Source organism: Oncorhynchus nerka, linkage group LG4 (genome assembly GCF_034236695.1).
Source record: "Oncorhynchus nerka isolate Pitt River linkage group LG4, Oner_Uvic_2.0, whole genome shotgun sequence".
NCBI lineage: Eukaryota > Metazoa > Chordata > Actinopteri > Salmoniformes > Salmonidae > Oncorhynchus > Oncorhynchus nerka.
In genome coordinates, this window is record NC_088399.1 from 8440913 (window position 1) to 8458630 (window position 17718).

The window sequence follows — 17718 nt, forward strand, 5'->3', positions numbered from 1 at the left end:
TGACAGCTCTTTGGTCTTGGTCATAGTGGAATTTGAAGTGTGACTGTTTGAGGTTGTGGACAGGTGTCTTTTATACTGATTACAAGTTCAAACAGGTGCCATTAATACAGGTAACGAGTGGAGGACAGAGGAGCCTCATAAAGAAGAAGTTACAGGTCTGTGAGAGCCAGACATCTTGCTTGTTTGTAGGTGACCAAATACTTATTTTCCACCATAAATTGCAAATAAATTCATTAAAAATCCTACAATGTGATTTTCTGGATTTTTTTTCCTCATTATGTCTGTCATAGTTGAAGTGTACCTATGATAAAAATTACAGGCCTCTCTCATCTTTTCAAGTGGGAGAACTTGCACAATTGGTGGCTGACTAAATACTTTTTTTGCCCCACTGTATATACATATCTACATTCCTGATAAAAAAATTTAAAAACAATGCATTTAGTATTTTATTTGGATCCCCATTAGCTGTTGCTGAAGCAGCAGACATACCTATTCCAATCCATTACCCCATAGGAAAACATGACAGCAGGCTGCAATGGTTTACAGCAAATAATTATTTGGACATGGGCATAATTTTACAGCTTAAATGATTTGTTTAGGTCCGAAGGTGTATGAAAAGTCTCTCGGGCTGAGGCAGTTTATAAGGTGACTACAATTATAACATTTTTTTTTTAAAACAACCATTAGAAGGGCAGTTGTCAGCGAGTGGATTTCATTTTCACTCAAGTAAAAGACTTTGCCAACATTTATTAAGTTCATATAATCTTATTTGAGTTCAAATCTGTGTTTAAGCTAGGCTACTTAGTCAATTTATTTAATTTCAGATAGAGAAACCTAGGGGTGTCTGGCACCTATTATGGTGTTAGAATAGTCAGGCTTGTTAGAGTTTAGGCTGCTGGGAAATTGATACACTTTAATTACCAGATTTTTCCATCCTTCTTAACTGGACGGCAAACTGTTGAGATACTTTGGAGCAGAATATGTTTTAAAAGGTCCCTTACCACGTTTCTCCCAAACAATTTGTTCTATTTGGAAGAAGAAAAAACAAACACCTCAGAGCTGCGTTGAGGTGGGATTTAGAGTCTTGTTCACAAGGCCAACATCCATCAGGGAGGTTAGTCTTAACTGGCGTTTAAATCATTCCCGTAATTGCCTTTGACCCGCTCTCATTTGTACACGATCTACAGATATCAACTGACCCTGACATGTCATGTTGTTCCTCCCAAACAGCGTAGAAATGTAATCTGTGAAAATGTTGCCAGGTAGGCTGTTAAAACATTGCCAGGCCACTATATTTTGTCGTCTTACACCAAGGAATCTCTACTTTCTTTCCAAATAACTGAGGTTATAAAAGTAGACAGTTGTCAAGGGGCTGGGGAAAATAGAATCATGTCTTGTTGATATGCCGAGTCACACTCTGCATTGGCCTCTGCCCAATTTATTATTATTATTTTTTTTAATATAGTTTTAGACACTTCAGAAATGGAGTGAGGCGGTTATTCCATCTAAACGGCAAGTACTGAGCAGCTGTACATATCCTACTGCGTTCCCTGTCAAGTACTGAGCAGCTGTACATATCCTACTGCGATCCCTGTCAAGTACTGAGCAGCTGTACATATCCTACTGCGTTCCCTGTCAAGTACTGAGCAGCTAGCTGTACATATCCTACTGCGATCCCTGTCAAGTACTGAGCAGCTGTACATATCCTACTGCGATCCCTGTCAAGTACTGAGCAGCTGTACATATCCTACTGCGTTCCCTGTCAAGTACTGAGCAGCTGTACATATCCTACTGCGATCCCTGTCAAGTACTGAGCAGCTGTACATATCCTACTGCGATCCCTGTCAAGTACTGAGCAGCTGTACATATCCTACTGCGATCCCTGTCAAGTACTGAGCAGCTGTACATATCCTACTGCGATCCCTGTCAAGTACTGAGCAGCTGTACATATCCTACTGCGATCCCTGTCAAGTACTGAGCAGCTGTACATATCCTACTGCGTTCCCTGTCAAGTACTGAGCAGCTAGCTGTACATATCCTACTGCGATCCCTGTCAAGTACTGAGCAGCTGTACACATCCTACTGCGATCCCTGTCAAGTACTGAGCAGCTAGCTGTACATATCCTACTGCGATCCCTGTCAAGTGGAATCCACGCTACACGTGACACTGAAATGGATAACATTTCAATCAGGGGCCCTTAAACACAGACTGTAAACTAGCAGACTGTAAACTAGCAGACTGTAAACTAGCAGACTGTAAACAAGCAGACTGTAAACAAGCAGACTGCAAACAAGCAGACTGTAAACAAGCAGACTGTAAACAAGCAGAATGTAAACTAGCAGACTGTAAACTAGCAGACTGTAAACTATCTCAGGAGGACTTAAGTGGTAAACAATCAGTTGTCACGTCTATTTTGAAGGTCCCTTTTGTAGATGTTTCTCTGCTCACCTGCCCACGGACTGCAGATGTACCGTGAATTAGGTTGCACCTCTACTTTGAAGGTCCCTTTTGTAGATGTTTCTCTGCTCACCTGCCCACGGACTGCAGATGTACCGTGAATCAGGTTGCACCTCTATTTTGAAGGTCCCTTTTGTAGATGTTTCTCTGCTCACCTGCCCAAGGACTGCAGATGTACCGTGAATTAGGTTGCACCTCTATTTTGAAGGTCCCTTTTGTAGATGTTTCTCTGCTCACCTGCCCAAGGACTGCAGATGTACCGTGAATTAGGTTGCACCTCTACATATGCTTTTTTGTTGCTGTACATTGCCCACGTCCAAATAAAACAAATGTGGTATTAATTTCACCATTACGATGGTTTTAATATGTTTGTCTCTGAATGTTTACGTATTGGCAAAGAGCAGGTGTTTGAATCTCACTGGACAAGTTGTCAGAAATTCTAGCATCTTGAGCATAACCAAGACACTGGCTCCAATTAAAAGGCCCGCCTTGACTCATGAGAACAGCATAAACCTCTGCTACTCCTATTTCCAAAAAAATGTTTATTTTTTAAATAATTTTTTAAGGCCTGCTCAGAGGAGAAGAGTTGGATGGGAACAAAGCATTTGATTAGTGAAAATAGGCTCGTTTTTTTTCCCGCATTGGTGACTGTTACTCATTAACGTTACCCAGTGCCGTCATGCACTTTACACTTCAGTCGTTTACGGCTGCTTGAAACCTCGGTGCATTCCAGGGTCTTCCTCACGTAAAAGGAGCCTTTTCTGGATTCTCACAGACGTACGAAGGGTCAGGTGTGAGGAGTTCTCTCAGATCTGCCCTGGCAAAACGGAACACAATCATGTATGGAAAATGTACCGTTTTCCAAATGACTGGGTTTTTTTCCCCCGCCCCCAATCCAACTACTGACTGCATACATTTGATCTTCATTGCCATTCTCCTCCCTTCTGAAGGGTCATAGTTTGATTGCCCAGTGCCTTGGACTTTATTTTCTATCACGCAGACATAAAATAACTTTCTGCAACACGGCAGTGCATCATCGGGCAGTGCATCATCGGGGTCCGAGGTTGTCTGTCATGCAGTGATACACAGTGAATCCCCTAATATGACTCTCATCAAGTACAAGAAATGTAATAATATGATGCTTCTCATCAACATGACATGGAACCTTCAGTTCAACCAGGGATGAGAAGGGGGGGGGGGGGGGTCGCAGTAGCTCGTGGGTCTACGTACTCACATCCATACCCCACCCATGCAGTCAGAGCCGGCGTTAGCCTTTTTTTTAGGGGCCCTAAGAAAATACAAGATGGCTAGGTAGTGCAGCACCCAGCATTATTTATTAATGACATGGAAACAGAACACCTGTAAAACTGGTCTGGATCAGACATTGTCATTTACAACAGCTGAACCTTCGTTCCACTCAAATCATGCATATCATTGTGGACGAATACACACACACACACACACACACACACACACCTTACCTCTGGATGTATTGCTTTGAATACTGGAGCATCCATCAATGTGATTTGACCCTACAATTACAAGAAGAAAAGAAAAAAACTATTCAAACCTCCCAAATATACAGAAGAGTAATGCATGTCTAGGTAGGAGTAAATGGCTTTGGATTACTTTGAAGGACATCCACAGAGGAAAATAATACATTATCATTCCTAATTGGTGCAGTTAAAGAGCTGCTGTACATCACAAGGCCTAAACGGTGCTCTCGGGCCAGAAGAGTCTTCGGTTTCACATTCAACAGAATATTAAATTAATAAATTAAACAACACAGTGATATAACATCTCCATCGAGGCATGTCTTCTGGGTATCTTTGGCTGTACTCACAGCAAACTCCTCGGGCGTCACCTTCAGCACGTCAAACACAACGGCATCGTAACTCTTGGAGAAATCCAAGCCCGGCCCATCCAGAGAGTCCGAGCTGCTGCTTCCCTGAGTTCACAAAAGAAAAACACCAGAGATAGATTGGTACATGTTGTGAAGGGGATATGCAGAAGAAGCAAGACAAAACTAAACCATGTAAATTAACCCAACAAACTAAAATAGTTTCTTGTGCGTTCATTTTAAAGATTGACCGATTGGAGGTGCGTTCATTTTAAAGATTGACCAATTGGAGGTGCGTTCATTTTAAAGATTGACCAATTGGAGGTGCGTTCATTTTAAAGATTGACCAATTGGAGGTGCGTTCATTTTAAAGATTGACCAATTGGAGGTGGGCCGAAAGCAAAAATACATGAATCCAACAGATACATAGACGTGATGTATCAGATACACAACGATCAATATTAGATAAAGAAATAAGCTTCAGAGACAAAGTAAGAGTAAATGCAGAGCAACAGACAAGCCCGACAGTCACACCATCTGTACATGGACATTTACAAGACACTATTTCCCAAAACATGATTGGGAAACACTTTCTGGACACACCTACACATTCAAGGGTTTCTCACTATTTTGACAATTTTCTACATTGTAGAATAATAGTGAAGACAGTAAAACTACAAAATAACACATATGGAATCATGTAGTAAACATACAAAAAAGGTGTAAAAATCCAAATATATTTTAAATTCTTCAAAGAAGCCCCCCTTTGCCTTGACAGCTTTGCACACTCTTGGCATTCTCTCAACCAGCTTCACCTGGAATGCTTTTCCAACAGTCTTGAAGGAGTTCCTACATATGCTGAGCACTTGTTGCTTATCCTTCACTCTGCAGTCCAACTCATCCCAAACCATCTCAGTTGGGTTGACGGTCGGGTGATTGTGGAAGCCAGGTCATCTGATGCAGCACTCCATCACTCTCCTTGGTCAAATAGCCCTTACACAGCCTGGAGGTGTGTTGGGTCATGGTCCTGTTGAAAAACAAATGATAGTCCCACGAAGCGCAAACCAGATGGGATGGTGTATCACTGCAGAATGCTGTGGTAGCCGTGCTGGTTAACCTCTTGAGTGTAGGGTGCAGTATTTGGATGTTTGGATGAAAAATGTACCCAAATGAAACTGCCTATTTCTCAGGCCCAGAATCTAGAATATGCATAAAATTGTCAGATTAGGATAGAAAAATATTGTCTGTGAGTATAACAGAACTGATATTGCAGGCGAAAACCTGAGGAAAAGCCAACCAGGAAGTGCTGTTTTTCCTGAAAGCTCTCTGTTCCATTGCATGCCTTTCCTCCATTTAAAGGGATATCAACCATATTCCTTTTCCTATTGCTTCCACATGGTGTGAACAGTCTTTAGACATAGTTTCAGGCTTTTATTCTGAAAAATGAGCGAGAAAGATCACATTGTGTCATTGGAAGGCTGGGTGCCAGCAGCGTTTTGAATGCGCCAACAGAGTGGAGTAGACATTTTCTCTTTCTCTCCTATTGAAGAAGCTACAGTCCGGTTGAAATATTATTGATTATATATTGTAAAAACAACCTGAGGATTGATTATAAAAAAACATTTGACATGTTTCTACGAACTTTACGGATACTATTTGGAATGTGTCTGCCCCGTCGTGACCGCTCGAGCCTGTGGATTTTGGAACATAACGCGCCAACCAACTGGAGGTATTTTGGATATAAAAATAATCTTTATGGAACAAAAGGAACATTTATTGTATAACTGGGAGTCTCGTGAGTGCAAACATCCAAAGATCAAAAAGTAAGTGATTCATTTGATTGCTTTTCTGACCAATCTACTTTGCTGCTAGCTGTTTGTAATGTTTTGTCTGCTGAGAGAGATGTCCTTACATAAACGCATGGATAGTTTTTGCCAAAAAGCTTTTTTGAAATCTGACACGCCAGGTGGATTAACAACCAGCTAAGCTGTGTTTTGCTATCTTGCACTTGTGATTTCATGAAAATGAAATATTCTTAGTAATTTAATTTGAATTTGGGGCTCTGCAAATCAGCGGATGTTGACGAAAATGATCCCGCTAAAGGGATGGGTGCGCCAAGAAGTTAAGTGTGCCTTGAATTCTAAATAAATCAGACAGGGTCACCAGCAAAACACCCCCACACCATCACACCTCCTCCTCCATGCTTCACAGTGGGGACCACACATGCAGAGATTATCCGTTCACCTACTCTGCGTCTCACAAAGACACAGTTGGAACCAAAAATCTGAAATTTGGACTCATCAGACCAAAAGGACAGATTTCCACCGGTCTAATGTCCATTGCTTGTGTTTCTTGGCCAAAGCAAGTCTCTTCTTCTTATTGGTGTCCTTTAGTAGTGTTTCTTTGCAGCAATTCCACCATGAAGGCCTAATTCACACAGTCTCCTCTGAACAGTTGATGTTGAGATGCTGTCTGCTACTTGAACTCTGAAGCATTTATTTGGGCTGCAGTTTGAGGCTGGTAACTAGTGTACTTATCTTCTGCAGCAGAGGTGTCTGGGTCTTCCATTCCTGTGGTGGTCCTCATGAAAGCTAGTTTCATCATAGCGCTGGATGGTTTTTGCGACTGAACTTTAAATTAAAGTACTTGAAATGTTCCATATTGACTGACTTTCACGTCTTAAAGTAATGATGGAATGTCATTTCTCTTTGCTTATTTGAGCTGTTCTTGCCATAATATGGACGCGTTCTTTTACCAACTAGGGCTATCTTCTGTATAGCCACCCCTACATTTTACCAACTAGGGCTATCTTCTGTATAACCACCCCTACATTTTACCAACTAGGGCTATCTTCTGTATACCACCCCTACATTTTACCAACTAGGGCTATCCTCTGTATAACCACCCCTACCTTGTCACAACAACTTATTGGCTCAAACGCATTTAGTAAGGAAATTACACAAATACATTTTAACAACGCACACCTGTTAATTGAAATGCATTCCAGGTGACTACCTCATGAAGCTGGTTGAGAGAATGCCAAGAGTGTGCAAAGCTGTCATCAAGGCAAAGGGTGGCTACTTTGAACAATCTCAAATATAAAATATATTTTGATTTGTTTAACACTTTTTTGGTTACTACATGATTCCATATGTGTTATTTCATAGTGTTGATGTCTTCACTATTCTTCAATGTTGAAAAAAAAAAATGTGTCCAAACTTTTGACTGGTACTGTAGTTCAAGGAGACTTCGTCTCCATGGTGATATGCTTCAGACAGTGTCAACTGCATTTATTTTCAGCAAACTTATCACGTGTAAATATTTGTATGAACATAAAAGATTCAACAACTGAGACATAAACTGAACAAGTTCATGTGACTAACATAAATGGAATAATGTGTCTCTGAACAAAGGGGGGGGGGTTCAAATCAAAAGTAACAGTCAGTATCTGTTGTGGCCACCAGCTGCTTTAAGTACTGCAGTGCATCTCCTCCTCGTGGACTGCACTAGATTTGCCAGTACTTGCTGTGAGATGTTACCCCACTCCTCCACCATGGCACCTGCAAGTTCCCGGACATTTCTGTTGGTAATGGCCCTAGCCCTCACCCTTCGATCCAACAGGTCCCAGACGTGTTCAATGGGATTGAGATCCGGGCTCTTCGCTGGCCATGGCATAAAACTGACATTCGCGCACAGAACAAGCAGTATTGCTGATGGCATTGTCATGCTGGAGGGTCATATCAGGATGAGTCTGCAGGAAGGGTACCACATGAGGGAGGAGGATGTCTTCCCTGTAACGCACAGCATTGAGATTGCCTGCAATGACAACAAGCTCAGTGCGATGATACTGTGACACACCGCCCCAGACCATGACGGACCCTCCACCTCGATCCCGCTCCAGAGTACAGGCCTCGGTGTAACGCTCATTCCATCGACAATAAACGTGAATCCGATCATCACCCCCAGTGAGACAAAACCGCGACTCGTCAGAGAAGAGCACTTTTTGCCAGTCCTGTCTGGTCCAGCGACGGTGGGTTTGTGCCCTTAGGCGACGTTGTTGCCGGTGATGTCTGGTGAGGACCTGCCTTACAACAGGCCTACAAGCCCTTAGTCCAGCCTCTCTCAGCCTATTGCAGACAGTCTGAGCACTGATGGAGGGATTGTGCGTTCCTGGTGTAACTCTGGCAGTTGTTGCCATCCTGTACCTGTCTCGCAGGTGTGATGTTCGGATGTACTGATCCTGTGCAGGGGTTGTTACATGTGGTCTGCCACTGCGAGGATGATCAGCTGTCCGTCCTGTCTCCCTGTAGCGCTTTCTTAGGCATCTCACAGTACAGACATTGCTATTTATTTCCCTGGCCACATCTGCAGTCCTCATGCCTCCTTGCAACATGCCTAAGGCACGATCACGCAGATGAGCACAGACCCTGGGCATCTTTCTTTTAGTGTTTTTCCAGTCAGTAGAAAGGCCTCTTTCTTTTTTTTTTGCTGAGTTTACCTTTCCATTCAGTGTGTTCAGATCAGTACATAGATAGGCTCGATGTCACTCCTATCAATTTTGGCTGAAGTAGAATCAGTCCTTGTTCTTACCACTGAGGAGGCGGAGTTAATGCTGGCGCCATCCGAGAGACCATTCCTACGGTACATGCTCACGACGACCTGCAGCGAGGGAGAGGGGCGACCAAGGCCCTTAGCTGGACAGCACACATGACCTCTCATCCATATCTGGAACAAAAACAAAATGGAAGAATGTTCAAGGTTTCATTTTGAATAGCAACAAGAAAAATGGGTCTGGGATGGAGCAACAGTCTACAAATAATAGGCTACAGTTAGCAGTGGTTTCCAAAATGGTTTTGTGATGTAAAATGGGACACAAAACCAAATTAATGTTCTCCACTTGGCCCGAAACAAAAGAAGGCTAACAAGATGAACCACCGCATTGGAAATAGACCTTACAGTTTCGAAGCAAATATCCCACAACTGCAACGCAAACAATGTGAACCTTCAGGTCAAGACTGAACAGGGTAATTCCACAGTAACACTTCCACAATGTGAACCTCCAGGTCAAGACTGAACAGGGTAATTCCACAGTAACAATTCCACACTGATTTCCAAGTGATGTATTTTTTTGTACTTTTAAAACCTTTTTTCCTTCCGAATTTTGTGATATCCACCTGGTACGAGTGAGTCTAATTATGGATATGAAAGTCATTTTCCTCATGTTTCACAAGTTTGGACACCACAGCACAGTAGGGTAGAGTAAAGTGTAGTACATAATATACTGTATCTTTGTATTGTACTGCTCTACTAACTGTACGATTCAAACCTGTGAAACATACGTCTATAATAGGGTTTACATTTGGTCCAGTCCGTCTGTGGACGTTAACATCAATGCCAAGGTGGACTGACCAAATTTCAACTTCCATGGTCCTCCAGGTGCTCAGTGGGTGAGGATGCTGGATACAGTAAATGGAACGACAGGGTAGGTGTCAGTAAGAGCTGGGAGAGGTGACATTAACTGAAGAGTGGGAGGGAGGGGCTGTCCACTCTTGGTTTGACCGTCAGACAACAGAAAGACAAATAAAAGAGCTATGAGCTGAATGGAAGAGAGGACAGTAGCAGGAGACACTATGAGCTGAACATAACAGTCAGTGGAAGGGAGGACAGTAACAGGAGACACTATGAGCTGAACATAACAGTCAGTGGAAGAGAGGACAGTAACAGGAGACACTATGAGCTGAACATAACAGTCAGTGGAAGGGAGGACAGTAACAGGAGACACTATGAGCTGAACATAACAGTCAGTGGAAGGGAGGACAGTAGCAGGAGACACTATGAGCTGAACATAACAGTCAGTGGAAGAGAGGACAGTAGCAGGAGACACTATGAGCTGAACATAACAGTCAGTGGAAGAGAGGACAGTAACAGGAGACACTGAGCTGAACATAAGTCAGTGGAAGAGAGGACAGTAGCAGGAGACACTATGAGCTGAACATAACAGTCAGTGGAAGGGAGGACAGTAACAGGAGACACTATGAGCTGAACATAACAGTCAGTGGAAGGGAGGACAGTAACAGGAGACACTATGAGCTGAACATAACAGTCAGTGGAAGGAGGACAGTAACAGGAGACACTGAACATGAGTCAGTGGAAGGGAGGACAGTAACAGGAGACACTATGAGCTGTCAGACACTATGAAGGGAGGACAGTAACAGGAGACACTATGAGCTGAACATAACAGTCAGTGGAAGGGAGGACAGTAACAGGAGACACTAGTGAGCTGAACATAACAGTAGCTGAACATAACAGTCAGTGGAAGGGAGGACAGTAACAGGAGACACTATGAGCTGAACATAACAGTCAGTGGAAGAGAGGACAGTAACAGGAGGACACAGTGGAAGATGAGCTGAACATAACAGTCAGTGAGAACATAAGTCAGTGGAAGGGAGGACAGTAACAGGAGACACTATGAGCTGAACATAACAGTCAGTGGAAGGGAGGACAGTAACAGGAGACACTATGAGCTGAACATAACAGTCAGTGGAAGAGCTGAACATAAGGAGGTCAGTGGAAGGGAGGACAGGAGACACTAGTGAGCTGAACATAACAGTCAGTGGAAGAGAGGACAGTAACAGGAGACACTATGAGCTGAACATAACAGTCAGTGGAAGGGAGGACAGTAACAGGAGACACTATGAGCTGAACATAACAGTCAGTGGAAAGGAGGACAGTAACAGGAGACGACACTATGGTTTGTAACTTAATTCAGTTGCATTTTTTTCCTTCTAAAGTTTGAACCACTTAATAATTCATATACAAAATGCATATCAGTAATACAATTTTAAAAAATCACTTGAACTAATTTGGTCCATTACTTACTGTGAACTTTCATAATCCAACCCTCCTTACGAGGGAGAGAAATGTGAAAATATCTTAAAGATGTGTTGGTTTTTGAAAACCAGGAACACAAGGGAAAATTTCTTTAAAAACTTACATTAGGTAAACAATTTCTCCAAAAACTAAATATAAGTGTTGATATCAGTTGGCAGGGGCCTTTACGTCAAGATATCAGTTGGCAGGGGCCTTTACGTCAAGATATCAGTTGGCAGGGGCCTTTACGTCAAGATATCAGTTGGCAGGGGCCTTTACGTCAAGATATCAGTTGGCAGGGGCCTTTACGTCAAGATATCAGTTGGCAGGGGCCTTTACGTCAAGATATCAGTTGGCAGGGGCCTTTACGTCAAGATATTAGTTGGCAGGGGCCTTTACGTCAAGATATTAGTTGGCAGGGGCCTTTACGTCAAGATATTAGTTGGCAGGGGCCTTTACGTCAAGATATTAGTTGGCAGGGGCCTTTACGTCAAGATATTAGTTGGCAGGGGCCTTTACGTCAAGATATTAGTTGGCAGGGGCCTTTACGTCAAGATATTAGTTGGCAGGGGCCTTTACGTCAAGATATTAGTTGGCAGGGGCCTTTACGTCAAGATATTAGTTGGCAGGGGCCTTTACGTCAAGATATTAGTTGGCAGGGGCCTTTACGTCAAGATATTAGTTGGCAGGGGCCTTTACGTCAAGATATTAGTTGGCAGGGGCCTTTACGTCAAGATATTAGTTGGCAGGGGCCTTTACGTCAAGATATTACTTCATCCATTTCTGAAGCCTGTTAAGAATTTCTGGTAGATTTTTTTCCAAGACCCACTTTTGCATCTGTTCATGTAGAAATCAAAGCCTTTAACTTACGCCTCGTTTTTAAGACTGGGAAACGGTTGAAAAATGTATCAATGCCTTCACCCCCCCAAAAAAAAATACTTTGCTTTCTTTTGACACCCAATTTAACATGCTCCTATGAACGTCTCATGTTGGTGCACATTGGTGCTTTTCGATGGTATAGCTTAATTACATAAATAAAGAGGCAGGAAATAGCAGGTGCAGTCGGGGTGAGGAAAGCTTGAACATTGTTATCTTAATTAGCGATTAAATCAGCGCGATTAAAATCAGCGCGATTAAAATCAGCGCGGTTAACTCAGAGCGCGATTAACTCAGAGAGCGATTAACTCAGAGAGAGATTAACTCAGAGAGAGATTAACTCAGAGAGATTAAATCAGAGTATGAAAGCATACATAGAGCTTAGAGAAAGTTCACACAAACCATTTTCTAGATGGACAGGTCCTAGTAGCCTATTAGCATTACCAAGTGATTGGTCAATTCGGGTCAAATGAGCCACGTCGCCATGTGATTGGTCAATTCAGGTCATGGTCAAATGAACCATGGCGCCAGTGAGAGAATGGCATTTCTCCGACCATGGCACACGGTTGGACGAACGGATAATATAGAGAACATTTCAGATTTTTTCGAAGGTGAAACATACAGAAGTTTCTTTGGAGAGGAGTTCCATGCCATCATCCAAAACCAGATGTGTGTGTGTGTGTGTGTGTGTGTGTGTGTGTGTGAGAGAGTGTGCACGCGTGTGTGTGTGTGCGACATTACTCAGTCACGCCAGCAAACTCTAGGTAAACTTGCCGCTTAAATTCATTGCGCAACCAAGCACATTTTCTACAAGCGCGCGGAGGTGGATGGACTGGCAGACGAGGCTATCTGGCCGTCAGAGAGAGAACACATAGGAAAGTCTGTGACTTTTACAATGGAAACCGGCACACACGTACAAAAGGATGAAACATTACTGTTTTATGGAACGGCTGCGCGCCAGCCTGGAAATTTTAAACAGCTGAGACTTTTCAAGGATATTATAACCCTACTTTTATACAGAAAAAAATGTGGGGGGAAATATCAATAAAGCTGCAGTCTCATTTCAATTTTATTAAAGTTTTTCACCAGTCAAAGCCATTCATAAGATGCTGACAATGGCAAATTAATTAAAAAATCATTTAAAAAAAAAAAATTATTAGTAAAAATACAGTGAAATGGAACTGAAAGGCAGACTGTGAATAAACCTAGATAAAAGCGAGATAAAACAGTTCAGAGTTCAACACGATTGTTCCCTCCATGTTCGACACAGAGCTCAAAGCACTGGGTCTGGACACCACCCTCTGCAACTGGATCCTGGACTTCCTGATGGGCCGACCACAGGCTGTGAGGATTGGCAACGCCACCTCCTCCACAACGACTCTTAACACAGGGGCCACCCAGGGGTGTGTCCTCAGTCCTCTCTGTTGGCTTTGCATGACACTAACTCCATCATCACGTTTACTGACGACACCACGGATGTAGGCCTGATAACCAACCAAGACGAGTCAGCCAATGGGGAGGTGGTAAGTGAACCGGCATTGTGATGCCAGGACAATGACCTCTCCCTCAACGTCAGATAAAAAAAGGAGTTTGTTGACTTCAGGAAGCAGAAATGGGATCCATAGGACTGTAGTAGAGAGAGTCAGCAGGTTTAAGTTCCTCTGTGTCCACATCACCAAGGACTTAACATGGACCAACAACACCACCACTCGTCAAGAGGGCGCAACAGCGTCTCTACTTCCTAAGACGGCTGAAGAAATGTGGCATGCATCCCCGGGTCCCCTGCAAATACTACCAACGATACGCCTGCACCATCGAGAGCGCCCTGACCGGTTGCATCACGGCCTGGTACAGGAATTGCTCCGTCCGCAACAACCGTAAGGCCCTTCAGCGGTTGGTGAAGACAAAAAATAATAATAAATAAAATAATTTTAAAAAAAAAATCCTCCACAACCACCCCTTCCACAGAAACACGTGTATATATATTGGACTGTAAATTGTTGCTTCGTGTTTTATATTTATACGTATTAAACACTAAACTGTTTATTATATTCTTTTACGTCATTGTTTTGGGATTTTTCAATTCTCCCTGACTATCTTTATTTTGGTGATTGTTAGTTCTCAAAGATTATATTATTTAAAAATATATTAGGTCCATTATCTTTTTTTATCATCTGGATTTAAATCGTTTAAGTTTTTACACTGAAAGCATTTTTCTATTACAAAAATGTAGAATAATTTTAGGCGTCCCGAAAATAAAAAAAAATGCTTAGGCAGCCCACCCAAGGATTTCAATGGTATAAAAATCCCTGGATGCGTATCCTGTACATATGACTAATAAAACTGGAAACTCAAACTGTAAACCCAAACCTTAGGTCTACCATCCCAGACACACACACACAGACAGAGAGACACAGAGACAGAGAGACACAGAGAGAGAGACAGAGAGACAGAGAGAGAGAGAGAGAGACAGAGAGAGAAAGACAGAGAGACAGAGAGACACACAGAGGGAGAGAGAGACACACAGAGGGAGAGAGAGACACACAGAGGGAGAGAGAGACACACAGAGGGAGAGAGAGACACACAGAGGGAGAGAGAGACACACAGAGGGAGAGAGAGACACACAGAGGGAGAGAGAGACACACAGAGGGAGAGAGAGACACAGAGGAGAGAGACACACAGACACAGAGGGAGAGAGACACAGAGACACACAGAGGAGAGAGAGACACACAGAGGAGAGAGAGACACACAGACACACAGAGAGAGAGAGAGACACACAGAGAGAGACACACAGAGAGAGAGAGAGAGAGACACACAGAGAGAGAGAGAGAGACACACAGAGAGAGAGAGACACACAGAGGGAGAGAGAGACACACAGAGGGAGAGAGAGAGGGAGAGAGAGACACACAGAGGGAGAGAGACACACAGAGGGAGAGAGAGAGAGAGAGAGAGAGAGAGAGAGAGAGAGAGAGAGAGAGAGAGAGAGAGAGAGAGAGAGACAGAGACAGAGGGAGAGAGAGATTAATAACTAAACTTGAAATGTGTCTTTGCACAAAAGGCCAACCAGGTTGATTTGCAATACTAAGACGCCCCCTTGTGTAAGGACATAGAACTGCAAGTGAATGTTCAGTGATCATATTCACAACAGAACAGCTTTGGACAACCGAGGGAGGCAAACGACAAAGCAGAATGAATGAGTTAGCCAGTTAACTTTGATAAGCTACCGCTTGCATTAGTAAGTGACAATACACATTTTATCCTACATTATATAATATAAGCTTATACTGTCCTCAGTTGTAGTAATCACTTGATCAGTCTGATTAATGACTAGCTAGGACCTTAGCACGGATTCACACAAAGACCCAGCAATTTCACTACCACCTCCTTTGAAAATCTTCCACACTGACAGTGGGGGGGGTTTGCATCCCCAATGGTACTTTATTCCCTACATAGTGCACTACCCTATGGGGCCCTGGTGAAAAGTAGTGCACTACCCTATGGGGCCCTGGTGAAAAGTAGTGCACTACCCTATTGGGCCCTGGTGAAAAGTAGTGCACTACCCTATGGGGCCCTGGTGAAAAGTAGTGCACTACTTTTCACCCTATGGGGCCCTGGTGAAATGGGGGCCCTGGTGAAAAGTAGTGCACTACCCTATGGGGCCCTGGTGAAAAGTAGTGCACTACCCTATGGGGCCCTGGTGAAAAGTAGTGCACTATATAGGGAATAAGGTGTCATTTGATCCATCCTACCCTGTATAGTCTGATAGGGGCAGCAATTCACAGATGATATTGATTGAGCATTTACACCACTGTGGCCCGGACATAATTCCATTAGAATACAAGGCGCCCGGGGATGTAAGTGACAAGCATTTACCGTCAACAACAATGACGAAATCAGTGGAGCGACTGGGAAGACGTGTTATGAATAACGCATTTACTTTTTTTTGTTGCCAAGCGTCAGGTCTTGTCAGTCAAGTTTCTAAAAACAGCCATGTGTCTAGCTGTCCTGATGTCCTGATGTCACTCAGGAAAGAAGCTCAGTAGATATCCCCGCCACGACCAACATCGGCACAGATGAAACAAGTAATTGAAAAGCTTTGCCCTAACTACACCCTAACCCCAAGGTAGATCAGAGAGGACTGGGTACCTACACCCTAACCCCAAGGTAGTTCAGAGAGGACCTGGTACCTACACCCTAACCCCAAGGTAGATCAGAGAGGACCGGGTAATTACACCCTAACCCCAAGGTAGATCAGAGAGGACCGGGTATTTACACCCTAACCCCAAGGTAGATCAGAGAGGACCGGGTAATTACACCCTAACCCCAAGGTAGATCAGAGAGGACCGGGTACCTACACCCTAACCCCAAGGTAGATCAGAGAGGACCGGGTACCTACACCCTAACCCCAAGGTAGATCAGAGAGGACCGGGTACCTACACCCTAACCCCAAGGTAGATCAGAGAGGACCGGGTACCTACACCCTAACCCCAAGGTAGATCAGAGAGGACGGGTAATTACACCCTAACCCCAAGGTAGATCAGAGAGGACCGGGTACCTACCTACACCCTAACCCCAAGGTAGATCAGAGAGGACCGGGTACCTACACCCTAACCCCAAGGTAGATCAGAGAGGACTGGGTACCTACACCCTAACCCCAAGGTAGATCAGAGAGGACTGGGTACCTACAACCTAACCCCAAGGTAGATCAGAGAGGACCTGGTACCTACACCCTAACCCCAAGGTAGATCAGAGAGGACCTGGTAGCTACACCCTAACCCCAAGGTAGATCTGAGAGGACCGGGTACCTACACCCTAACCCCAAGGTAGATCCGAGAGGACCTGGTAGCTACACCCTAACCCCAAGGTAGATCTGAGAGGACTGGAGGTAAGCAGTGCTACCTCTATATTGCACTCTGATACACCATGTTGAATGTAATGTATTGCTTATACCTATCCAATCTTCTAAGACAGTGGTTCCCCAACTACACCTCGGGGTCCCCTAGACGTTCCACCTCAGTGCCTTCATTCTGTAATTCAGTGGTCCTCAAACCTCACCTAGACCTTTCATCTCAGTGCCTTCATTCTGTAATTCAGTGGTCCTCAAACCTCACCTAGACCTTCCATCTCAGTGCCTTCATTCTGTGATTCAGTGGTCCTCAGACATCTTGTAACATTAACCAGTAGAGGGCAGCATACCTATCTTTATTGGTTGTGGTCACGCACCACTGGAGCAAAAGGCTGAGATTGCAAACTGGCACGGTTTCTCTTCATCATTGGCTTTGCCCTACTTCTCTCCAGCAGCAAACAGAAGACTCTTAATATAACTAACCAGGGAAGCCCCACTGACTGGCTGGTGTAGTGGTGGTCATCTGAGAGGAAGGAGGCACTTCTGCAGTAATGTTTCCACCTCCGTAAGATGCTTCAAGACGTTCTGCATCACTAATCTATGAAGGCGAGATGTGGGAGGAGAAGAGAGCGGGGAGGAGGGCGAGAGGGGGGAGGAAAGCGAGAGGGGGGAGATGGGGAGGAGGGGGAGGAGGAGAGGAGAGCGAGAGGGGGAAATGGGGAGGAGGGGGAGGAGGAGAGCGAGAGGGGGAAATGGGGAGGGAGGGGGGAGGGGGAGAGCGAGAGGGGGAAATGGGGAGGAGGGGGAGGAGGGAGATGAGGGGGGAAA

The 17718-nt window shown here is 44.1% G+C and overlaps 1 protein-coding gene across 2 annotated transcripts in view; it reads right to left on the reverse strand.

The window, feature by feature from the left end:
• Positions 1-17718, reverse strand: part of LOC115117730 (ras-specific guanine nucleotide-releasing factor RalGPS1-like) — a 311343-nt gene that overhangs the window by 234573 nt on the left and 59052 nt on the right. For both annotated transcript variants that reach the window (XM_065017198.1, XM_065017197.1), the window contains exons 2-4: positions 8889-9023; positions 4302-4406; positions 3940-3990 (exon numbers count right to left, since the gene is read on the reverse strand). In XM_065017198.1, the coding sequence (XP_064873270.1) occupies positions 3940-3990; positions 4302-4406; positions 8889-9017 (285 nt within the window). In that variant the 5' untranslated portion in view covers positions 9018-9023. The remainder of the gene's footprint in view (positions 1-3939; positions 3991-4301; positions 4407-8888; positions 9024-17718) is intronic.